The 27,297-nt window shown below is 39.3% G+C and overlaps 1 protein-coding gene across 1 annotated transcript in view; it reads right to left on the bottom strand.

Moving 5' to 3' along the window:
- TNPO1 (transportin 1) overlaps positions 1-16,479 on the bottom strand; it is a 44,314-nt gene extending 27,835 nt beyond the window's left edge. The window contains exons 1-6 of the mRNA XM_072416243.1: positions 16,284-16,479; positions 9,732-9,807; positions 2,880-3,029; positions 2,010-2,116; positions 1,233-1,366; positions 412-493 (exon numbers count right to left, since the gene is read on the bottom strand). Of these exons, the coding sequence (XP_072272344.1) occupies positions 412-493; positions 1,233-1,366; positions 2,010-2,116; positions 2,880-3,029; positions 9,732-9,807; positions 16,284-16,388 (654 nt within the window). The 5' untranslated portion in view covers positions 16,389-16,479. The remainder of the gene's footprint in view (positions 1-411; positions 494-1,232; positions 1,367-2,009; positions 2,117-2,879; positions 3,030-9,731; positions 9,808-16,283) is intronic.
- Positions 16,480-27,297: the final 10,818 nt, after the last annotated feature.

Genomic DNA, 27,297 nt, shown 5'->3' with positions numbered 1-27,297 from the left:
GAGTGTCTTATTTTAATTATTTTTTTAAAAATCGGGGGTGGCTTACTTAATGGGGATGTCCTAAAATCGGGGAAACCTGGTAGGCTTATAGATCTTGGGAGGAGTCAGAGTGCTTTGTTTTCAGGATGCTTTGTACAGTACTCTACCAACCCCTCTCCACCAGCCATGATAAAAAGATGCTTTAATGAAACTGTTAGTTTTTGTTTTCTCTACCTTCCAAACATCATTTCCAGACATTACCCTTTGCTGGTTCTACCTGATTTTCAAAACCACAGGTATGCAACCCAATCTATAAAATGACAACATTTTCTACATTGGTATCACAAGACTAATTTTTACATAAATTGGAATAACATCCAAGATCTAAAAGGTCTATAGCACTTTATGTGCCTGGTAAAAATACCAGCATACCTCAATAAAAGAATCAATGTGCATCATAAGAGCTTGTGTTCTTCCAATGATAAACTGGTTAACACAGGCAACAGCATGTGACCTATTTTGGAGGAAACAAGAAGGAAAACAATCAAATTTAATGTGATATGCATCAAAGAACTTAAATCAGGAGTACAGAAAGATGATATATAATTGCTGCAGAGTCCAAAACTTACATTAATGTGTAAAACACATGAACACATTTAAAATGCACACAAGCAAAAAACAGACAGGCAATGCAAGCAGGTTTGTCAGTATCATTTGACATTGGCCATCCCGTCTTAAATGTTTTAAATCTGTAGGTGGTTCAAAACATTTCACAACAAGCCTGATGCACAACTTTTAAATATTAGATCTGTGCAGCAGAGGTCAGAGCGAATGGGGTGGCCCTTTATGTCCTCACCAAGTCTTCCTCTCCTATGAAGCTGTTTGAAAAATACAGATGGACATTTAGCAAATGGCTTCCCCAATACAGCACAGTCATTTCCCTACTTGTGCCTATTACCGGTCACCACAACACACATTCCTTAATCTAACCTTCCCTAAATCATTTAAGCATTTACATTTCATTACAGAGGTGGGGGGATGGGGTTGTAGGTGCAGAAAGTTTAAAGGGAAATACCTTTTACAGTACTAAGCCAACAATGTTTAGTATATCATGTGTCACAGAATGCTACCCTTCTGTTTGATAAAAGCCTTCTCAATAAATAAACAGTAATACATACACACAAATACAAGTTCCTTCAAAGTCACCAACTTCACATGGCCATTACATTATAGAGGGAAATAATTTAAAATACCTTATTTTTGGACTACTGTGTTTGAAGAACTGCAAAAACTTTGGAATCATAACATTAAGCGGCCTTTCCAATACATCACTGTCTAAAATCTCAGCAGAGTCTTCACAGATTTTCTGAAGGGCTCCAAAGGCTCCCTGAGGCAAAAAAAAAAAAAAAGATGGTTATAACAAGAACTAAATGATCATGTCCTAAAGAAAAAATTCTTTCATATGCATGTTACATTTACAAAACATAGGCTGATCAATAGATTTATGGAAATATAATCAGCTTTACGTAAACAATAAAGTGTGAAAGCTTGGTTTCTATATTTGCTTGTTATATATACACATGCCATTTTTCTTTGCCTAAAGCAGACTCTAATTTGTACACAAGTGCACAGCTGCAGTTTTCTATGCACCCCGGAGCAAACATGGGTATGAAAGAACTGTAATGCAGTAATTCTTTTTTTGCCAATTATCAGGTAGGTAAACACCATTACTGTTAATTAGTGGAAAGGCATGGAACCATGCACATTGTTTAAAACTTAGGATAATGAGAACATGAGGACATAAAACTAAAAACCTGGGGGATTTTTTGTCAGTAGGTATTCTTTAGAGAATACTGTTTTTACTTTAAATGAATCAGCATGAACCTACCACAAAATATCACAATTTTAACAAACTTGTTTTTAAAAGTATAGAACTAAAATATCACACAAATCAAAGAGTGGGATTAAATCGCAGGATGTTAAAAACCATTAAAAACTATATAAAACCATTTTTTTTAAAATATTCTTACTTCGCATGTGTTATAATCTTCAGAGTCCAACAGACCACACAACTTTGGTAGCAGCTCCGGCCAGTTCTGTAACTCTCCTTTTGAAGCGATCGTTGTAATTAGGATTCCTAATAATCAATTAAAACGCAGATATGCAACCATTAGTATTTAATAGCCTTAAAAAACAGCGATACAACCTTATATAACTACCTACAGCTGGGCTATGTCCCCACAAATGTCTTCCCCAGAGGACAAGTTGCTCCTTAAAAGTCTATCAATTACAAGGACTACAGAGACCTAGTTTTCAATTATAAGTACTTTTGACATTTCAAAATAGGGGTAAAAAAACAAAACAATGAAAGCTGTATTTAGGGTTGCTGGAGAGACAGTATTTTTTTTAACCAGCTGCATTGAAAAACGTTTTTTTTTTTCACTCACATCTTTAAAATGCTCATGAGATTTGCAAAGGCCAGTATTCACCAATAGCAAATTTAAAGAGCAGAAACAAAGTGCCTAAACATAATAGCTCAATTCACATTACAATGGTGGAAAAACAAATACCATTGTACTTGGAAAAACACAATATGCTAACTGAGCTTTTTATGAAGCTCTGGGTTCACTAAAAGGCCCTGTTCTGTACTCTAGGATAGGCTAATTTTTTTTTTTTAACATGGAGGAAACCTTGAAATACCTTTTCATTTCTTAGGAAACCACTGCTAATTAAGCACATTAAGTACATTAGCAATGCTGGCCATTGGGAAGAATGTCACCCTTACAGATAGCCAAAAAGATTATTGGTGTCAGTTAAACTGATCTAAAATGTCACAAATTACGTAAGGAACCCCTAGCAACCTCTGGAGGAACCCTGGTTTCCTGGAACAGAGCACTTACCTACTGTTGCCCTGATTAGTGGGGATGAGTCACCAATGTTATTTAAGCACTCGCTCTTTATAAAGTCAGTCACCCCATTGGGGAAGTTGTGAAAATGCGCCTTAACATTATTTTTCAGAATCAGTCCACTCAAGGAACGTGTAGGCTCATCTGAAAGAGAAAAAAATTAGCATGAAGTCACACATGGGTTTAATTAGAGCTTAACAGCCATAAAAACCAAATATTTTTGCAAATAGTCATATAAATCATAGAACTTGGTATAGAAAAAAATACAAATGAAGAATATTGACTCCATTTGTAATGCCCATAAAAGCTGGCTTTATCTATGAAGTCCAAGTGAAAAACAACAACATGGCTTTCTAAAGTGATTTACAAATATACTTTAAAGTTTTTATTATACAAGTATTTACTCCATCATACAAACACAACCCTATTCTTAAATAAATGCCAACAAAGCAATTCAGATCAAATGCTCCTAAAAAGGATAAATAATTGAGGATTATAGGATATTAAGCACTGTAAAGAGGGGGGGGGGGGGCTGCACAATAAATTGGGGTGGGAGAATTTTCTATTTGGTGTGCTTGCGTTTTCTTTAGATGAAGGAATCAACTTGCATGTAGCTGCCATAGATAATGACAGAGAAATGGTTCTTAGGTCTGACCCAATCTGAACATTTAGCATTTACACAAAACACGGAATTGAGGCAGAACATCACAAGTACAGGGGATAATGGTGGTAATATGACTGTGATGGGGTGGTTTATATCTGAAGAGAAATATAAAATCTAGTCAGGCTTAAAGACAAGATGGATAGAGACAAATGGAGAATTTCTAACTTCAAGAGACCTTTGGACAGAGGATTACCTTTCAAGAGAACAATTAAACATTCTGCCAAAACTACCAGAACCTAAACATTTAGGAATGACTTATACAAATCACAGACCTTAATACAACTAATAATCTGTGCCAAAAAATCCCCTTCCTATTACAAAGGTAGAGAAAATCTGCCAAGAAAATTGAAATATGTAAAGTTAATTGACACATTCCCCCAAATGACTGGCAGCTGAAACCGCAGCCAAAAGGTAGATTTACCAAATGCTGCATGAAAATGTTAAATACTGGTTCAGACCCAAAAATTACTTTTTAGTTAACTGAAATACACCTTAATTTTCTTTAAATCTAATAACAGAATTCAGTATTAAATTAATATTGCATGTTTGTATCTGTCATTTGCCCCCCTCTAATGTACAGTGCTGTGAAATATGTTGGCACTATTTACTGTTTATTATTTATAATACTACTACTACAAAAGATAAAAAAAATACAAAAGTGCTAACCTATACATAGTACTTTACACAAGGATACTGAAAAAAGTCTTAAAAGTCCATTGTCCCTCTGTGTCAAAGCAGTCACATGAATTTCCAACCAATCTAATTCTTCCCTCTGCGATTCACATGACCCACATGTGTGATTTGAACACAACCTTTTGGTTATCCAATAGCTTTATGGAATGCAGAAGACACCCAATAGCAATGGCACATCTGCAGCTCTGGATCAGAGGCCCCTCAGATAAAAAAAAGCAGAAATGACCAGGACAGTCAATTTGGACAAATACAAAAAGGAAATCGTATTTACGGCGCTGTCGACACCAATTCTCGAATTTCAACAAAAAGTGCATACAAGAAAAGTACGAAAGTTACTAAGAAGTCTAAACATTTATAAAAACTGCCCCCCAGAAGCGAAGCTGCCAAGGGTTTGTATCTACAATTAAGGCTAATGGTACCCAGGCCCACAAATGAAACATTCACTTACTATTCTCATAGTAACTCTTGTTACTATTTAATTAGAATGAGCTAACAAAGGCATAGTTGAGCCTTAAGAATATAATCTGCTCATGGTGAAATATATTACTTGGCCAAGTAAGCCAACAGATGGATCTTATTTTTCATTTCATTTGACTTGCGAATCAGAGACTATATGTGAAACAACGGAAAAAATGAAACTAATTCATTGGCATGTAGATAAATTTACAGGAAAAAAGGGTAGGCAGAAGCTGCACATATTTCATAAACATTTAGCATAGTTGAAGTGTGAGTAATACTGTACCACTGACTCCAGGGAACAACCCCTCCTAAGCAGAAAGCCTGTCCATTTACAAACAAAAAATGAAGGGAGACAAAAAGCACATGGACAGAATTGTAACACTAAATTCACTTTCAAACTAATAAAGAAAATTGTGACTATTAATAAAGCTTTATAGATTTGTATTTTCTCTAGAGAAAAGGAAATAGACACCTTGCCTAATTACATGCTGTGTGGTAGTAAAATGAGCTGCCACAGCCACCCTTTACTTCTGAAAATGTCAGTAGCTTGGATGTGATACAGGCTGGAAGGCTTAATAGAGAACTTCCAAATAGCTAAAGCTCACTTTTCCTAAACTCTGCTTCTCCTTCAGAGATGGTGAGCGCAAAACCTGCATAAGTTTTTAACACTGAGTTTATTTTTTTTTCCTCTAACATCAGTGTTTGAGCTGAAGAATGTCCATCCAGGCCCAAGCAGAGCACATCCCCAATGGAGCAGGGGTGGTCACTGAGTATGGAGAAGGTGAGCATTCCTTCCCCACCACCTATCATTACTGAAACATAGGACAGGATTACCAAGCCCCAATTCCTACCTTCATCCATCTTTCCAAATAAAAAAATGCTTGATTACACACATGCACAATGAGATTTTTATTTTTGAGACACAATTGGAGGAAGATGTGCCATACAATCTCGTTTTTTTGCAGTGCGAGATTGGAGACATCAGGAAGAACCTGTAAGAAGGCAAACTCTAGAAAGAGAAGAAATAACAGCCAGTGGAAAGGGGGGGGTTTCTTGGCACAATTTGTACATGGATTAAAGGATCTTTCATAGGTAAAGGGAAGTGTTTTTTTTTTTGTTTTTTGTTTTTAATGAAAGATTCACCACAATATCTTTAATGTTAGTTACAGTATTGTGTGTGGTAAATCACTACTAAAATGCCACATCAATCTAGCCAGTAACCATAATAAAACTAAAATCAGTTCCATCTGGCGCAGGACATTAATGTTATAGGTGTTCATGTCCTCTGCTTTCTTGATTGGATTGGCTCACTGTCTAACTCATCGGCCTTGGCATTTAGAATCCACAGCCTAAATGTAGCAGTATTTCACATGAAAGCATATATAGCACATTCAGAACATAGCTATTCAAAGTGCTACAATTAGGAGCAAATCTTCCAGTGCAAAGGGACACTGGTGATTCACAAAAGGATAATCGCTGTCAGGAGCTAATTTGTATATTTAAACCTAGAATGGGGCAGGCAGAATGATGTGGAAATGCATAGAAAGACCTGAAACAGAAAATGCTCACCGTCAAAAAGGCTTTGACTGCAACAGAACTCTGCACACAATAGACTCTATTCAGAGAATCCACATTTAGGGACTGCCTATTGTAAGGTAGCAGTTGTTAGCCAATATAGCTAACTATACAGAATAAATCCCAGCATTTGAAACAATGTGATACTATAGTAACATTTTGTGTCAAGCTTCTAAGTTTAATGTCTACATTGTCCAAAATGATTTAAAAAAAAAAAGACATATTAGAGAGGCAGGAAACAGGCTTCTTATCTAATTTTAAGCCAAATATTGCAGGCGTACAAGAATTATTTGCTGTCTTATTTATCAGTGTAATTTTTTTTTTAGATGTGCCTGTAAAGCCCCCTGGATCCAATTCTTAGGCTGCTGCCTGGCGAAATGATTTTTAGAAATAAATAGAATAGAGTTATAGTGATAGCCAAAGTGACAACCAGATACACAGTTTTACATAAATGACTAAATATACAAGCCTTTTGAGAAGTGGCAATGAACCTAAATAATAAAAGTGGCAAAAAGGTGTTTTATATTCTGCAATATAGAAGTGTGGCATTTGTTTCAAAATGGAAGAAAAAACCTTCGCCTAACAACCGAAAAAGATGACCATGGATGGAATGGGGGGAGATTGAAAAAAAAAAAAAAAAAATGTATAATAATCATTAAAAGAAGCCTGTAAATAGAAATATTGAGGCTGACGCTAATGATTTCACAAATGCTTCTGGTAGCATTCATTTCATCCACTTTAGCGTCTGTAATTAGTGACCGACCATTGGACATGAAACAAGCTTTTAGGAAGAAAGTACATTTCTTTCTAGACTTTCACGTTAACTTGCTAGGTGACTAGTCCTGATATTTCAATTCACATTGTTCTCCCAAGACCTTTTCCCAGGTGCACCACCCGGCACTTTTCAGTAACCACATGGCTGTGTTGTGTGGTTACTGAAAATTTGGGTCACAATACAGGGACACTGGGCCATTGATGTATAATAAAAAGATGGAAAAATGACATACTAAAGGGGTGGACATTTTCAAGTTGGAACAAAAGATAGGCAGGCAGTAGAAAGCTGACAAAATGATAGGTGTTACCGGATTCCAATGGCAGCAACAACAACTATGAACACTAAATTTGTCAAGGTGTTGTCTTGCCAACTTTTTGACGTCCAGTCCACAGCTTCTCTTCTCTTTTAAACCAACCAGCAATGGCAAACCTATCACCAATTCACTTTAAATCAGGGAGGACACAGACTTTCTGGGTATTTGGTTGGGACATCAAGTAAACTAAGAAACCCACCCAGGGTCACCCCCCTCCCAAAGCTTAAGAAACTGAGGCAATATAACTAAAGTGTTTTATCTACAGAGATGCAGAAAAGTTTTAATGCAGATTTCGTTTAACATTTGCACTTAGTGGAGGATAAAAATCTGTGTTTAAAGAAATGCAAAATGTTATGAGTGAAGTATACAATTTGTTTAATGTAGCAAAATGCTATGGAGAAAAGGGCCATTATTCACACGTTACCATAGTAACAGGTAGTTTAAAGTGTGGTTTTTGCGGCTTGCACAAATTACTTCAATTCTGTGGAACAATAGCAGAAAAAGTGATGTTCAGGTTGCTTTAACATTTTGCTGATTAAAATTTAGGCTTGCACAAAGTCCTGCTTTAATACGTACACTTAAGAGAAAATGCATACCAGGGGCTGACTTGTAAAACTATTTACTACTGTAATTTGTGGTGTTATACTTGCAATTATTATGGTACTTTTTAAACCATAAAACAGATTCAAGTGCTAAAGGAAGCCATCCAAAGAAAAAAAAAAAATCACTGACGAACTTGCAACAACGATACAATGGCGGTAACATGAGGATTATACAATAATGATGGCGTGGTAACGTCTACATGGCAACACTAATGCAGTAGAGCCAGCGATATCACTGATCACTGGTTCATAAACAAGAAAATCACTTCGGTATCTTTAAGGAAAAGGTAATGAGTTGGAAGGAAACCACAGCAGTATTGCCTACAGCAGGTATGTTAGCACTATTTTTAAATTGCATTCATCAGCATTATGGATTTTTGAATCAGCCACCTAAAATATATGTGGAAAAAAATGAGTGTAAAAACACGTGACGTCAGCTGAAAAGCAGAAAATGTACAAGGTAAAGCCAGCTAAATAAAGTACAGACATACATAAGTGTCGCTCTATATTACTGACATTTTTCCCCTTCCTCTACATAATTATTTATTATTTGCTCGACTCAATCCACCATCCAGACAAGAGACTTTCTTTTTAATATTGCAAGAGTTCAAGTACCCATATTTCACCTGGAAGTATTTGTTTGAAAGAAGCACTAGACCAATCAGTTAATATGCTCATGGGAAGCATATAATAAGTCAAAAAAGAAGTATGAGGTGAAGAAAAGAGATAAACCATGGTGAATATTTCAGCAAACACTGAAAAGTTTATTGTTGGGTTAATTTTTCTAAAAAAGAAATTAAGCGGTAATGTATATACATATTTCTACTGTTCAGTAATAGGTAATCCTTTAAAAAATAAAGGGATTTGCGTAAAACTTTTTTCTAAGGCATGAGGTTGCGGTACGTTTGTGGCTTCCTCATGCCAGGGAACTGACACCTTTCAGGAGATGCGTAATATCTCCAGGCAGCAGATCCATATAGCGAATGAATGGGGGGTGGAAGCAAGATTACAGCTTCCTTATGCCAGGAAATGCTACTGCTTGGGGAGACACTAGGTGTAACATCTCCCTGCAGCAGCCCCCATAGCTAATGAATAAGGGTTGCTACTGCCAGTAGCTGTCAAAAGTGCAGAAGCTGGTTCTTTTTTAATTAGTTCTGACATGAGATGAGCAAATGGCAGGGTGCCAGCTGTGGGGAGCCACTCAAAATCAAGCTCTTAGAGTCTATTAAAAGTCAAAGTATCTGTAAGTTATTCTGCTGCCTACAGGAGGGCGGGGAACAGAGGTGAGACTGTGGACCAGTCATCCACTTCTCCTGCTGTGCTTCACTTGGTAGCAAGCATCCTCAAAAGCATTTTCAAAAACACAAAGGGGGAAGCACCTGTGTCCCTCAAAAGGATTTTACAAAGATTTATTTCACTTTAGCCTGCCAAACACCCCACCTTGAAGATGATGTCAGTGCTCAGTTCCTCGTTGTCTCTGGACCTAAAAGGAGCTCTGCGGCTAAGTAGGCAAGAACAATGCGAGTAATGAGTCCGATGGGGATGGGGGTCACATCAATGTAAAAAATCTATTCACAAACCAATGTGAAGGTAATTTCATTAGGAACATGGACACTAGCACAATTAGGACGTTCCTTCAGGTTCCAGGAAGCCCACTTCTACAAATGTATTTAGAAAAGCAGTGAAAATCATCTGTTTCATATATTGCCAATAATGTCTCTTTAATACAGGTATAAGCACACAAATAATAGAAAGGAGAACTTACCTTCTGATTTTAATTTTGTGAGAACAAAAATTAGATAATTGTTAAAGTCTGGAAACTGATTGAGCTGTTCCAATTTCTGAGACACAGGGTTAAGGACATAACACACAAGATAAATAGACATATACATAAATTAGAACCTATTACCTTCCCTAATTACAAAGCCTATTAACTTTTTTTAAACACCAAAGACCCCTCTTCTCCAACTTACACATGATATAACCAACATCTTTACTAACTTGCTCTAGAGCTATGCGAGTCCGGACACTTTCTCATTTACAGATCCAACAACTTTTGCAGGATTTCAATCCAGCTACCAAACTGCAAGGGTCATATTTTCTAATGTAGATAGTGTCCATCATGGAACATTAGTTGTTTGTAGGTGAAAAGATGAACACTGCAGTCTGTTAAAAAGCCTTCCTCACTATGCTTCTGTAATAAAATGTAAAACATCACAATGCAAAGTTTTATGGATGCCTAGTTTGTGACTAGATCACAGAGCATTTACATACAAAGTGTTTATTACAGTCAGTCTAACTTCATTAGCACCCCCCCCCCAATAGTGCAGGGAAGGGTCATTTATATAACCAGCTGCCATGGCAGTAGATCTGTGATCAGCAATAACATCAGCCAGTTGGGATGAAAGCCGACATGAGCACACTGGTAACTGTGACAGTTCTCGCCAGAGGAAGCCTTTAAATGTAGCACACACTGCACATGTACTAGAGGGCAGAATTAAAGGAAAACCTGCAGAACACATCACGTTTATGTTCAATTAGGAATATATTATTGTTACTAAACATTTCCAGATTAAGGTTTTGGGTTCATCCTGTGGGTTTGGTTTCACTTTCATGTATTTTTATCCCAAGTATATATATACCGGTACCTATTAGGACATTTCTAATAAAGTAAAAGGTAGCTATTGCAATGGATCGCAATATATGGATAATAAAAATCATAGGACACTGAACTGGATTTTAAAGGCTACAAAGCACAAATTTTAAAAACAAAAATGTTCACGCATGAGTTATGCCATGAATGTAAAGTATATTCCTAAGCAGCATCTATTTTTACTCTTGATGATTGGTTATATTAATAACTCAGTGACAAAGCGATACATCAAGTCCCTTCTAGACATTTCCTCCCTATGCAGCACGGGACAAGATTCACAAAATAATTACTCCTAAAACATTTCCATATATTATCATAAGACTGACTGGGACACAATTATCTCTAAATGCAACAAGTTATTGACAGCATTAGTCAAACTTTATTCTCATGCTGGCCATGTGACCCCCTGGACATATAGGTAGCCAATTTCTGAGCTTTAGGGTACAGCCCCAATAAAGTCGGTGGGGTATCACTGTGCAGGCATAGAACATGCTGAAAGTTGTGGAACAAAGGAAGAAAACAGCAATGGAAAAAGCAGGACCAGGGATCTCTAGGTAAATTTATTATTAAACAGGATTTATATAGCGCTAACATATTATGTAGCGCTGCTTTTTTGATTTTAGATAAGGAGTACTTATGAAGAATTATTAGAATAAAAATGAACTTGTCCTTCAATCTATTTATTACCAGAGGTCATTGATGCCCAGGGCCATAAGCAGCAGCACCAGTGTGACAATAGCTCTCATGGAGACTTAGGCTGCGTACACACGTTAGACTTTTTTAATTCGAAAGGATCTTTTACAATCATTTCCAACGACAAAGGACTGAAAGATGCACGAACGGGTGCTGTATATACAGCACAGTTCTGCTCGATGGATAGGGGGGAACAAGCAAGCGGCACCCTGCTGCACTCTACTCACTTCTTTTGTATTGCAGTCGTTCACAGATGCACGAGGGTAGATCCATGAACGGCACTGGATGAACGCTGTACACACATCAGACTCTCGTCCGAGCGCTGTACACACATCAGATTCTCGTCCGAGCGCTGTACACACATCAGATTCTCGTCCGATGTCAGCCCTGAGGCGATAACCGGATGACAATCATCTGACGTGTGTGCGTACCATTATTGTTGGCAACCAAGATTTTGTTCATTAAAGCTTAGATTTGGGAAAATTGAGTAAATCTTGGGTGAAAACATTGACAGAGACCCATATGACAGTTTGAATACTTACATTTGCACATAAAGACAAAGTGTATTTGGTAAACTGTTTCAATGCTTTGGTTTTTAATTATTGTATATATTTATTTTATTAATACTGAACAATTTGTTACATTGTCGCTGAAGCCAAGTAGTGTCTGATGGCTTCTTTTCTACAAAACCCTCCAGCTAGCAAGTGATCATTACTGACCTGGAGGAAGGAGGGACAGCCGAGGGCAAATCAATATCCCTGGAAGTGCTGGGATGCCAGGATACCATTTCTCACAAACAAAACTGCAGCAAGGGGACAGGTGTTTATCAGCAAGCTTTGCTGGGCCAGGCAAGTATTTGTGGGCAAGCTTTGCTGGGTCAGGCAAGTATTTGTGGGCAAGCTTTGCTGAGCCAGGTTTTTCAGGGTTTTCCAGGGTTTCAGAGTTTTAAATATGCACTGGCAAACATTTAAAGCCTTACCTTTGTGTGACTTACATAGCTCCAAGATTTATATTATTTCCTTTTTAGGTGAACGATGCTTGGCAAATTTTACAGAATAACTTTTATAGGAAGTGGATAAGTAGCTTTCGCTAACTGCCCCAGCACACATGGAAGGACTTATGACACTTTCTACATAGCAGCACTTGGTCTCCAGGTAGCCAACATTCAGGTCTAAGCACTGCCACATGGGGAATGGAGGGGTAAAGAACAGACCTGCATACCCTGGGCATGATGGGACCACCTCTAAAGCTATGTACACACGTCCAATGGTTCTCTCCTGCTAATCAGCTGAGGGCCGATATCAGACGAGAATCTGGCATGTGTACAGCGCCCGTTGACGGAACGACTGTCCTGGCAGATCCACCGACGATGAACGATCCTAATGGAAGTGAAGGGGGAGAGTGCGCAGCAGGGTGCCGCTCTGTCTATCCCCCTCCCCATAGAGTAGAATGGTGTTGTAATTACAGCACTCGTTCATGCATCGTGCCGTCCTTAGTCGTTGGAAAGGATTGTGAAAGATCCTTTCCAACGACTATAATTGCACGTGTGTATGCAGCTTAAGAGGAGAAACTTTTGCAGGACCTTTGAGCACAGTAATAATGGTTTAAAGCAGATAGGGGAACATAATTACCTGCTGACATTACCTACTGGTAAATGGTACTCCAACTATACCAATTAACTCCCCTTATTTGCTCTCAATAGATCTCATTGATCTGTTAAATAAACCACTAAAAGCATTCTGGTATATCTGTTAGAGAAGCTCCCGTTAATTTTTCCAGAAATCTTATCAGCTGATGTTAAGTGCTAAGTTTATCCTGCATAGGTATCGATTGGACTGATCTGAGCACTATAGAGCCCTCCCCACCTAGGTAATCGAGAAGAGCAGAGGGTGAGGTTTCAGTTGTCCTGACACAGCATGGGGAGGAAAGAAAACTAATGCAGTCATTACACCTAATGACTTAAAATCACATTACATTTTTATTTTTGAGTTTACACTCATTAAAAATACAGGTTAGTAATTTACAAGTAAGGAGAGTTCCTGCTGGTGAGAATAACCTGTTTGATTGTCCTAGTGACCAATGCCATTAACATGAAGGAGAATCTAAATATGTGATGTAAAATCCTCTGATGACGACAACCGTTCCAGATACAACTCACTAGGATGAAAACTGTTAGCTTTGTAAAGATTTCCTCTCATTTCCTGTTGTGTCTTTAGGACAGGAAGTTAAGAGAAAGCTCTCTAGCTGAGTGCAGACAGCACAATTTAACCGGACAGAAGTTATATCCCTTTCCTGCTGGTCATACACTTATTAAACCTGTTTCTAAGCTCAGTACAAGCGTCCTGCCATGTCACGCACCTAGAAATGTGTGCAGAAAGAATGAGAATGACAGCTTCAGCTCACCTAAAAAAGCCAGATATGACCTCTTCCATATTGTCAAAGTTTTTACCAGATTTGTTTTTTATCTAACATCAGTTTGACAAATTACCAACAACTAACAAATACTTTGAGCGATATAACAAATATCTGTCTACATTATAACCAATCGGATATTTCTAAGCAGATGTCACTCAGCCGCAGATGTCACTCAGCCGCAGATATCACAAGACTGCCAAATGCAGCTCATAAAATAATACTGGCACAATAAAATACAAACTCTAGCATGCTGGACGATAAAGGCAAATCAACTGACACGAGACAATTCTATCTACTGTTAGTCTTACAGAAGATTCTAAAAACTACCAAACTGTCAGATACATCCAAAACATAAAGCCTTTCGGCAGAGATTTCGGTTTTTAATAGAATGACAAAAGAGCTTTACATCTACAGTTTTCTCCTCAGCCCTTTTAGCCGGGCGCAGCACCCTGCACTTTTTCAGCAACCACCCGGCTGTTTTTGGGTGCTTACTGATGAGTTGTGTCACAATACAGGAGCTGCCACCTGCCTACAATTTCTGCACACTTAAGAAAGTTTTTGGGTTGAGCACTGCTCTAAAATGTGATCACCATCAGCTAATAAAAACCACCAACAGCACAATATCAGAACATGATCAGAATTCAGATAACATAAAGATGGTGGAAAACCAGAGGTTGCACATTGATAATTCTCTATGCCATGGCAGAATCATCAATCTCTGGGATAAGTCATTGATAGAATGGATGTTATTGATCCTTGCTGATGTTTTCATCACTGGCAACATGTAAATTGTATCAATTATAAATTCCTTCACATGACATGTTAACAATTTTTAACGAAGTATCTAAACACAAAAGCAGCCAGAATACAACCGCCTGGCCAAAAAAAGTTGTCCCCCAAGCCTGTGGGGGCAGTGTTATGATTTGGGGTTATTTTAGTGGGTCAGGTGTAGGTCAGCAACTAGCTGAATATATTGAACGACCAGGTATTTCCATCAATGGACTTTCTTCTCCCTGATGGCACGGCCATATTTCAAGATGACAAAGCCAAGATTCAGATTGTTAAAGATTGGTTTAAGGAGCATGAGACATTTTCACACATGGATTGGCCACCAGTGTTCAGACCTTAACCCCATGTGAATCTTTGGCATGTGCCGGAGAAGTCCTTACACAGCGCACTGACTTCCTATCAACAATACCAACTTTAGTGAAGAATTAATAGAACTCTGGACAGAAATAAATATGGCGTTGCATAAGCTTATCAGAGCTAATAACGAATCTAATGAAATATTAGACTTCTTTGCCCCCAGGCAGTGTATTTATTTCAGTTTACTAGGCCGTACATGTGAAAGTTGCATGACTTCCCTTTTCAGTCTCTGCACAGAAAATACCTGCAGCCCGTGTTCTTGGCACTTCTGAAAAGGAAACCACAAACTAAGAATTTCTATGCAAACTACTAGTCCCATCAGCCACCGTGTAACAGGAGAAAGTCAGACATTCTTATAATCCAACCTGTGACACAAGCAAGGCTCCTGATATTTTGGACACCAAGGGCCAGGAATTATTATTCATAGCATTACAGGGTAAAAATAAAAGGAGTGCAGCCACCAAGGTCTGGTGAACCCCGAAATATCCCCTTCCTAACGGGTCATCCCCAAGCAATGCCACCGACTCCTAGGACAGAACTTGGGTTTAAATGAATCTGACAATGTGAGACACCCATAGACGTCACGCTATTGTCAGTGTTGCAATGTTACTGGTAGCAGCTTTACTGCCCTGCAGCTACATGTCGGGGAATGGAAGCATTGCAGAGGGATGTTACATGGAGACACATTCCCCAAAGACCCAGGGAGAATATGGAACACAGAAATATTCATTAGATGTCGTGTGACTAATTACATTTTATGAGACAGAAATTATTTGGCTGGGACACTGTAGGCAGATGGAGATCCGCGTATGAAGGTTCGGTGGCACCGGGGGGCCCAGACATATAAAAGCTGGCAGTGATCATTACCGCGTATGGTGGGACTGTCCAAGCATACGCCTATGGTAATGGAATGAGACAAGTGCCGGCTTATTTCTGGGTTCAGAGGAAGCTGACCGGACCAGGATCTTCCCGGATCCGATCAATCTTCCCCCAGTCATAACAGTGAGATGAGGGGAGCTCATGTGGTGTATGGCCAGCCATAGGACAAGCAATGACAGGTCCTCTTGTTTCCTATGACAGGTAAGTGATGATCAACAGGTCACCCTGACAAGGAACATGTGCTCCCTCCATGCCGCTTCCTGGAAGCTCTGCTGGACCCCCGAGGCCTTGCAATGAGCCGGTAATCTGGTGTGCTTTGTCCCCCCTGGCCAGCCGGGTGTGTCGGGAAGGGTCAGGCCTCGGGGGGGCAGTGACCAGGCGGAGGAAGGGAGAGCTGGGCGCCTGTCAGACCTCCGACACTCACCGGCCGCACCGCAGCCGGCATCTCAATGACTAGGCCCAATCCCCGACCTGTCCGCCACAGACAAGCCGGGCGAAGAGCGGACAGGCCGCGGCACACAGGAAGGATACTTGTTGCACGGCTCTCTGGGTGGACGTATCCGGAGATTGCGACTCTTTGAGCAGCTGCAGAATCTGCTGGAGGCCCTGCTCGTCCGGCTTCCACTCGTACTCCATGCTGGGGGCGCGGGACACGGACACGGCGCGGCTTTCCCGAGGCGGAGAGGAGGAGGCGGCCTGCCTGGCCGGGAAATGGAAGCGACGGCGCGGTCCTACTGCACTCCGTCACCACGGCTGCCCGCCCACTGTTACAGCCGCGAAGAGAGCGCCCCCTACAGGCCGGCCGGGTTAATACCTGCCTGAGGGAGATCTCCCTGCTATGTCTGTCATGGCGTCTCTGTCACCTCACTCATTATAACCAGTAAATGTGTATACAGACATATAATGGCCTCCTACTGTCAGATAAGATATTTCCATGGGAATCAAGCTGTATAAGATTTTATTAGGGGTGTTGGGGGAAACTCAAACCAAATAATAAACAATATCTATGGCTGGGTCTACACGGACCTTTTCGCCAGCGTTTAACCTCCCTGGCTGTATTCCCGGGTGTGGTTTGGGGTGAATTATTCATACCAAAAGCGGTGAACCCGAGCCACACTCAGGGTGGAATTGTCAGGGAGTTTTCAAGTCTTACCTGGTCCCCACGTGCCCGAGGCGTCTGCTTCCCCTGGCATTGCCAGGCTACACAAATACTGGCCGGCATCTGCGACCCCAGCATGTGAATGTTGGGGACACGAGGCCAGGGGACACAAATGCCGGCCGGGCTGGACAGTATGAGCGTGTGGTTGGAAGGTGGGACCAGGCTGGAAATTTAAAATAATAAGTATTTTTAAATGTACCATTTTGACATTTAAAAATACCTATTATTTAGACCTCCAGGGAGGTTAACCTAAAGCTTTAAAAGCCCGTGTTGGAAATTCCCATGCATTTAATAGACTAATCTACACCAGGTCGTTTCCTTAAGGGAAATTTTTGAGTGAGATAACGCTCCTTGCAACGTTTTAAAAATTAAAATGTGGAGTTAACACGGGTAAACGCTTCCATTTATTTAAATTATTTTAAAATGCCTGAATTTCAAACATAGGCTTTTAAAGGCTCGGGGTTAAACGCTGGGGAAACAGTCTGTGTAGACCCAGCCTAAAGCCATGTTTAAAAAAGGAAAGGTGAAAGGATGACCCCACTTCTCTCCCTCATTGATATGAAATGTGCAAACAGCTCACCCTACATTGCCCTGTATTGGTTCATGTCAGGCTAAACGCTGCACATCCTCATTCACTTCAACTCTGTAATGGCGTCTCCACTCCACAGAGTGCACGCTTATGTCCTTGTCCACCTCTAAAGTCATAGAGAATAATGAGAGGGGAAGAGATTTATGCTTCTCCCCTAGGCCAGGAGAAGGACACAAAACTAAAACTATTATACAATGCTTGCCTGTCATATTGCTCCCTGCTTACCATTTCTGATCCAAAAAGCAGAAACTTCACGCACCATACAATGCGTCCTGTCAGTTTTTGGTAGCCACTAACCTTTGAACCCCATTATCTCTGCAATGGAGACTTCCAGAGAAATGCCGCCCTTTATTACCATGGCACCACAGTCTTTTGAGAAATCCAGCTCTGTGAAGGAAACTAACTTGTCATGTATTTACAGTGAAGACAGTAGGATCAAAAAGATAACCAAACCCAAGAACAAAAATTATTATTACACAGTATTTATATAGCACCGACATATTACGGAGCACTTTAAAAAGCCAAGTCCATAGTCATGTTACTAACTCACTAAATGGGGCTCACAATCTAATATCCCTACCATAGTCATATGTTTTTAATACAGTCTAAGGACAATGTTTTGGGGGAAGCCAATTAACCTAACTGCATGTTTTTGGATTGTGGGAGGAAACCAGAGTACCTGAAGGAAACATAGGGAGAACCTGCAAACTCCATACGCATAGTGTCCTGGGCGAGATTTGAACCTGGGACCTAGTGCTACAAAAATGTAACATATTGCAGCTTACCAGCCTTCCATGTGGCATTTTTTAAGGCCAATATTGCATTCAGCAAGTACTGAAAATACCGAACAATCTTCCGAGAAATGCATATTTGAAGCCTTGCATGGGTGACCACCATGACTGCCTTCATATATGCAATGAAGGAATGAGTGCAGACACCAGGAAAAGGATTAGTATTATTGGTTATTGGCTGAATTACAAACAATATAGGAGAAAAAGGCTTAAACAATAATGTCACTTCATCTTGAGTCTGGTAAGTTGCAATTTATGGAATGTTTGATTTGGGGTTCTGATTTTCTGTATAGGATGATTGCACTTTCAACTAAAGTACAATGATCTCATTTGGCTCCTTCCCTAAAGTTCCACTTTTCAAAATTTCAGATCAGACAGGTCGTTATAGCAGAAAGAGACAGGCGATGTCTATTCTGTGATAAGCATTCTTACCTGTCTGATCGCTTCCTTTAGCTGTCTAAATCACTTTGCTGCACATGCAGAATTACCAATAATGCTTTGGTCTCAGTTGTTGCACCTACATATACCACCTAGAAATACCTGTACATTGCACAGAGCTGATTATGACTCACCCGCTCTGCACTGCTGTGGGATGCACTTTTGATAGCTCAGTATGTTGGATTTCTTGTGATTTCTGGTGTGCTGAACGACCCATTGAAATGAATGAACTGCCCAGAAGCAAGCCTGATAACAATGCAAATGATAAAGCTTTTCATACCAGTGCAGATGGCTATAGGCTACATTTAAAAAAAAACACATAAGGGAAACATTCACATAGTGGAAACATACTATTAGCCGTGCCTGAAGTTCAATGACGTGGGTCTGATCCACTTTGTATGAGTGGAAATCTGAGCCAATGTGACCCAGACTGCCATACACATGTGAAGAAAAACTTCTCACACAATCATTGGAGATGCTACACACAGGAGATGTTTGTGTACAACAAGAGATCTTATTTCCCTTTTATGTGATAGTCCCCCTGCTTTTCTAAGAAAAGTGACTCTTGTCAAAGCAATGGGAAATTTACCTTTTTAGATAACAGGAAAGAAAGAGGATTTCTATTTGGTGACAGCTGTGGGGTTTGCAGCTATAAAAACCTTACAGAGGTCACAAATTTTTCTTATCTATACTCTGGGCCAGTGTCTCTTAACCTGAGTTCCTCCAGAGGCTGCTGGGGTTTCATTGAGCAATGAGCAATTTTGAACTCTCGGGTCAGTTCAAGTTACACCAATGATCTTTTTGGCTATCTGTGACATTCTTTCCGCTGGCCAGCAATGCAAGAGGCATTCCTCCCACTGACCACCGCACTAATGTACTGTGAGTTATGGATATAGTAACTAGAAAAGAGGTTTCCTAAGACATGAATGGGTTACCCCATTTTATAAAGATTGCTGCTGGGAGCATCTCAAAGTACAAAAAATAAAGAGGCATTAATTTTGCCGGTGATCAGTATTGAAAACTAGGCAGATTTTGCTTTTCTGAAAACAAATACCAGGGCAAATTCTTTTTGTTCATAAATAACAGCCCAAAGTTGATATGACCCTCCATAGATGGGAAGATCCATAGACAGCATCAATAACGTCCATCCTCGAAGTGCCAAATCCCACAAACCCCGTTGATCGTCACTCCCAACTTATGAACAATTGCTGGTACCTTTGTTAAATCTGGTATCTGCTATCAGAAAAATGACAAAGTCTGTGTAGTTGCCATGGCAACACAAGATCAGTCCGTTCTATCAGTTTGTATCAATGTGTTTCTGTTAACATGAATTTCTTTAGTAAGCAGACTTGTGCAAGGTAATATTTTCAACCTTTTCACAGTTGACGTAAAAAAAAAACATTTTGGCGTCAGGGTACATTTGCTAAAAGAAATTTATTGGAGGGTATTGAGAAAATAGCCTGGTGACCATTGGAAAGAATCCCCCCTACAATGGTGGCTAAAATAACACCTTTATAGACAACTAAAAACATCATTTGAGTCATGCAGATAGGTCTATGGATCAACCCATCTATGGAGGGTCTTATAAGTTTGCGGTCAATCAACAGTTCGAGAAACTTCTGGTGGAGCCCTGGTTGAGGCTTGCTGATATACAGCAGCAGTTTATTTATCTGTCATCCCATTTAAATTGATTCCATCTTCACCCTAAACATTTACAGCAGTTACCTGCAAGAGGAAAGCTTTTACACTTTTCTCTTTGGCAGCCTGTGTTTTCTACCTTTGTTCCATTCAGTTTCTGCACTCAATCGGCCTCATTAGCAGTATTTAACATTTCTGGGCATGTTAAATGCCCATGTGCCCCTGGGGTCCATCCTCTAACCCCTTCATCAATACAAGATACAACAGTGGTGCAGGAGTGTGAGGACTAAGATCTCTAGTATGCTTTAAAGAGAGTTCATGAATAAGAGCAGACTCTACAAACATTGCTTTTAAAAGCTGCAGGATAAAAAAGTATATTTTAGGGATTTTTTTAGTGATTGCATTTTTTATGCATTAAATTTAAAAAAAAATGTTTTCTATTAGGCAGCATGTTTGCAGTGAAACAGGCCCCAGTCTCATAAGTCACTGGTGGGCCTGCAAATGGCTGGTACAGATTTTACTATTCCAGACACTCAGTACCCCTTAAGATGTAGAGAGACTGCGTCTGTGATAATTGGTCCATCATTCCTTGGACCTTGCTTGCTGTGGATCCCGGGTTCGCCATCTCCAGCCTGCAGTGGGCATTCAATTTAGAGAAACAGGGCAAAAGGTGACTTGGTAGCAAGAAGAAATGTAAGAGGGTTCTGAGACAATGAAGTGACAGTTGCTGGAGCCATCCTATCTATTAAAAGGAACAGCCTTGAATTATCAATGGTATTTTGCAGCAGAAATAAAAGGTGAAAACCTTGGTTAGGTCAGAACTGCATCAGGGACAGTCCAGATGTTATTTTGCCAAGGAAAATTACTTTAAGATCATCGATCCTGGTTACAAAGTGGCACTGGTTTATTATACAGTGACTTGACTATGGACTTTGTAAAAGCACTGCATTATCTTTATATATAAATACAAGATAATGTGGCGTAGCACTTAGTGACATAGTGACCAATGAGCACATCTGGCAATTAAAGCCCAACCTTCTCTTTGCCAATTAATCAATAGAAATAATACCAATATTAAAAAAAACTATTAGTTGCAATACTGATCTCCTCTGCTCCAATAGATTTGCATTTTTACAAATAACTGAAATTGTTAAACTGACTTTTCTTTGAAACTTATGCAGAATGTATGCTTCAACCAACTACCGCCCAGCAGTAAGCAAAATCAGATGCTTTTATTTCACTTTTACAGCACTTCATGGCCTAACCATGCACAATGGCTGCTACCGAAACTTCTGTACTGTGAATTGGGGGAATAGTGTTTTTTTATACAGATGGCAATATTTTGGGAGAAAACCACATAGAATAACTATGTGGGCAAGGAGGAATTGGGAGACAGGTTTGTCAGACATTGTGTCAGACTGTAATTCTGCTTACATTTAGAAGCATAAGCATGTTGCATAATAACTCTTAGCTCCACACTGCTAATCCTTCAATCTGCTGTTAGTTTTGCAGTAACTGCCTTCCATGACCTTTGTCCTGATCCAGTAGTCAGTGGAGTAAACTCCACTAACCAGAAGGCTAAAAACCTCAAAAGTCAATGCCAAAGTAAAACAGGAGATTGGGGGCCTGAGATTATGCAGATAGACGTGTGTTTTATGGATGTACTTAATCAGCACCTATTCATTTAATTAAAAAAAGTGGTGGAAGGAGAAGAACCTGCATTCTGCAATGAACACCCTGCAGGATACCGCAGGATACTGCACGATCCAAACCATGTCCTGGATCTTTTGGGTGAAGCTTAAAATGCAGACATGGTGTACAGCAGAGGTAAGCAAACTTTAGGCCAGATACGGGCTATCCAGTATTCCAGTCTGACCTAACGCCCCCCTAGGTATCTATTGTTGGATTCGGACTATTTAAATTGTTGCGTTATCACGAGTTCCCGCAATATCATGAATATCATTGAGTTCCGGCACAGTAATCCAAATTACAATGCCTAAAGAGCAGAAGCAACGTGCAGCTACCAGTCCTCGGAAAGTTGACCTTAAACGTTGTGTCTTCAACCCCGAATGGACTGACAAATTATTGTTCGTCCAATGCGGCAACAAAGCCCTGTGTTTAGTGTGCAACGACACCAACAGCACCTTCAAGCGGTTGAATCTCAGGGGGCATTTCGATTCCAAGCACGCGCATGTGCACACGTACAGAGACTACACCGCGGCTGCTCGCTTGCAGTCACGGTTGGAAAAAACCTTTCCTTTGACACCTTGTTTTTTCTGGCCTAGTGTGCCTTCTTGACCTCCTGAAATGGGCTAGTAGTCCAAAAAGATTGCAGATCCCTGGTGTACAGGAACCACTGAGTGTCCCATGTGGGGAATAACCGGCAGGTATCAGTACTATGTAGGTAGATCTTTTTTTAATTATTATTGGTGGATCTAGAATCATTAAAAGTGGGGCTAGCTTTTTTTTACCAACAATTCTGAGTTTATGTTTACCTAATTGTATATGTAATAAATTATTATTTTAGGTAGGCTCTTACATTACACTCTTTGGCAATTATAAAGCACCTAGTAGAACAATTACAAAAGCAAAGTGCAATGTGTGTGGCCACTACTAATCCTTAGCATACAGTGTTTTAAAAGTAGAAAATCAGAACTAGGTGGGAAGATCTAGAACTTCCATAAATTAAACTTGTACCTAGATTGTGGACATAAAGTTTTTACACATTCTGAACAAGAAGCTTAATCTCTAATTTATCTCTGTAGCTTTAGGCATTGTGGAAAAAATAATCTGCAAAGTTTACAACAGAGACACCAAACTCTATGTTTCTATTACTTTCTACTGCAACAGAATAATAGCAATTTGCCAGTCCTCCAATGTAACCATGGTGGTGTTTTCGTTAGAAACCCCGCTTTAGAGAATTTCCTGGGACTCTCCCTTGTAATCCTATTGTTGGACAGATTGCTATCTTTGGGCAGTCTCTAAACTAAACAAGTTTCTCAATTCCCTGAGAGTCCCATAGGCTGCTGTCAGTTACCTTCTTTGGCTTGTTTGTCCCATCATCCAGGGCAGTGCACACCTAGGTTTATCTGATTCTGTTGTATTGCCATATTACCTCCTTATTAAAGCAGAACCCTTTTGTACTCACCTGTGTCCATTTCATTGTGGTGCCGCAATCTTCTTATCTTCTTCATTACGATTTTTGGCACATCTGATTGGCAAGGATGACAAGTTTGTTCAGTCCTAGCTACTGTAGGGGAAGCATGAGCAGCTCAGTGATTTTGACAGTTGAAGAGAGCAATCACGTAGGTGAGTAAGCCTTGCCTGGTCGCCATATTTTTAAAGGGGAATTTTTATTCCACTTTATTATTTCATGAAGAAGAAGACCAGACTTGTGAAAGATTTTGAAAATAATTAAACTGGGCATTGGGTTGCCAGATCTTCTGTCCTTTGAGTTAGATTTTATTTAGATTATATTGTTTTTCCCAGGACCCTGCTCCAAGCAAGGAGGTTTTATAATTTTTAGACAGGCTGGTAAAAAGTATATTGATTCCACAATGTTTTTTAAACATGTAATACAAATAAAGAATATGTTTTTAGTATATTGATTGAAATGTGTTGTTTATCCTTGATACCTAAAAGGTCAATTTTATCACCATATATTTTCTCATAGTATATATGATATGTGTAACCTGCAATCTCATTAAGGTTGTCCATGAGATGCAGCTAGAGAAGTCAGGGATGGCTTGTTTTAAAAATCTTTTTTTGATCTGTGTGTGTTATTTATGTAAATAATTTAAAGTACATAGGTAGTGGAGGTCAGATAGTTCTGATCTGACCTGATTGTGACATGGATACGATATATATATATATCTGATATTAGTATGTCTGTCATTGACAGATTTTGTAAGGCCATTGTTTGGCAGCTGGATTGGCTGAGCTATACTATACCAGTCATTAACTGTTATGGCTGATTAAAAAATACTAATTCTGAATTAGAATTTTACTGTTCCAAGCACCTCTATTCATATTCTGGATAGAGATACACTAAGAACCTTGCATATGTGTCCAAAGACACTGCTCAGTTAATAGATAATGCATTTCAACCCACTGGGTCTTCATTAATTCTTTCTTTTTAATTTGAAATTTATATAAATATTTTAGATAAAGACCCAGTGGGTCGAAATATGTTATGTGTGAATGATATTAAAGACCAGAATGTGATGTTCTTAACTTGCTTTAAGAGTGCTGATCATCTTTAGACAAATTAGGAGAGTGTTGGAGGAAGTTGAAGATGGCTAAACTGTACAAGCTGTGCCATTATCATACTACTATTCAAAGATAGCACAGGCATAAAAAGTTTGCAGGGTAAACATACATTTACCAGTTTAAGCAAGCTCTTATACTGTATTTCTACTTTAATCTTTAACAATAAAGCTGGTTCCATGTCTGCAGTATACAAGCACCCCATCTATTGTCTGCAGGTACCATGAGCCGCTGAAGGTAATTTACCTTGGTTTATTATGATGTTTTCACCCGTAAGAGCACCATACCTTACTGTAATTTTTACAAAAGGAGGAAGTAATTGATTCTTTATATCATTGTAGTTAAAAAAAAAACTCTGTCTGTATGTACATGTACTTCTAATTTTTATATAGTTTTTTTATATTTCCTTCAGTAAAGCAGTAACTATCTTACTGGATACTTCTAGAGTGAGTCATGTTACCTGTGTGTCAGATGGTACAAATATAACAGGTGTGGCATCATAAACCTTCAAATTTAACTGACAAGAGTGATGTGTTTTCTAAGATTGTATGTCAGGGTGATACTGCAGACAGGTAGCAGCCATTTTAAATGCTAGGAAAATATATTATGTATATCCAGTGCATATTTTTTAAGTGTCTCTTGAAAGCCGGTCCTTAAATACTCATACTTCTGGATTGTAATTTCTGATATATGCTCTCTCTGTTTGTATCTGCTCTCTGTGTTTGAATGCATAAAAATAAAATCACATCACAGAGTGAAGTGGGTCAAGAGAAAGCATCATCTGCTATTTTGTTTGCTTAATTCAATTGTGATTTGCATGTCTCAGATCTAGTTATTCCATTACCTCTAAATGGTAGTCACGGAATTGTCTGATAATCACTAGTCTGAATAGAAAAAAGTGAAGTTCACGCTGGGTCATACAAAGAGTATGGAAATGTAAAACTGTCACAGGAGGACAGATTACAGAAATAATAGCATGAAATCTTATTAGTAAGACACCTTAGAGTGCAAGCTATTATCCCCTAATGCCTGGCTTATATTTACAAGGTCATCATGACGTACTCAGAAAAAATAATCTACTGCAGGCAAACCGGTTTACAGCTCTTTCCCAAATGAATAATGATGTTAAAATTGATACATCAAAATGTCAGTGTGTAAATTTGGATTCTCTGCTTTTTCATTCAGGAAAAAAGATGACAGTTCTTAAACTTGCAAGCTTTACATAAAAAAACCAAATAAACCAATACAAAGAGCAAAGTGGCATTACCTATACCAACCAATGTTATCTTCTAACTGTGGATCTAACTACAAACTAACAGCTTATTGGTTGATATGGGTTACTGTAATATGTACAGCATCATTGCTTTTTGCTCTGCTTTGTTAAATAGGTTGGATTGCAGGATCTAGGAAGCCATAAGCATATAATCTTCTTTAATCCTTAAATGTACTTGCCAATCAAGAGCATACCTTTGCTTCAATGGCATAACTGCCCTGCACTGGCAAACCCATCATTGGTGACATCTATGTGAAGCTAAAATTTTTTTTTTTCTAATGAACAAACTGAATCTGGGATTTTTTCTGCTGTCTGCAATGTCTTTGGGGAGATTCACCTTCTTTATTTGTCATTAGGATAGAAGGTCAAAAGGTGATGGTTGACCAAAAAGCTTACTGTTGCCATCAGACTAAGAGGTAGGGGGATCTTTTCATTTTGGAGCAATTAGTCATAACTCATTGTTGTGTCTCAATGACTTAAAGTAAACAGGAATGTCGCCAATATAAAACATATCTTAACAGAACAAAAAATTGACATGCAGCATCTTTTCTAAGGCTGCGTACACATGCTAGATTTCTGTTTTGTTGGAAAGGGTCTTTCACAATCCTTTCCAACTACAAAAGACTGCACGATGCATGAACAAGTACTGTACATAGAGCGCCATTCTGCTCTATGCAGAGGGGAGGGGGGGGGGGGAGAAAGACGCAGCGGTACCCTGCTGCACTTTCTCCCCTTCACTTGTAATATGATCGTTTGTGAATCTGCCAGGATGGATATCAGCCCTGAGACGATTATTGGATGAGATTAATCTGATGTGTGTACGTAGCCTAAGACAGTACACCACAATACACAGTTGGGATGCTCTATGATGCACTGCAATGCATGTTCAATGTCATGAACAACACACGTTACTGCACATCACAAAAATCAGGGTGGACATAAGGAGGTGCAAAGTGTGGCACAGATGGGGATCCCAAACCCTCCCCAGCCAACAGAGGCCCCACAGGGGCCCTAAGTCAGTTCAGTGGCGGGGCCCAAGTCAGTTTTAAATCATTGTTGGCTACATTGGCCACTGACAAACGTGTGTAAAAAACCTAAATGTGAAAGGGATAGGAAATGTGGAAAAATTTTCATCACTGACAGAAAACAAAATAAAATATTTTTGGTCATAAACGACAAGTTTAGTTGATTTTTTTTATTCTCTGTACATTCTCCTGATCAGGTGAAGAATGCTAGGCAGGTAGTGAATGGATACCAAAAAAACTCCAAGAGATGTTCCAACTCTTTCATGTGAAAAATCAACATAATAAAAAAAAAAGAAAACAACATTTTGGCTGGGATTTGGTATGTACTATATCACAGTCATATCAATAATACAGGAACCACCAAAA

This window comes from Pyxicephalus adspersus, chromosome 6, assembly GCF_032062135.1.
Source record: "Pyxicephalus adspersus chromosome 6, UCB_Pads_2.0, whole genome shotgun sequence".
Lineage (NCBI taxonomy): Eukaryota > Metazoa > Chordata > Amphibia > Anura > Pyxicephalidae > Pyxicephalus > Pyxicephalus adspersus.
Note: the sequence above shows the minus strand (reverse complement) of the source record. Positions and strands in the feature narration are given on the sequence as shown.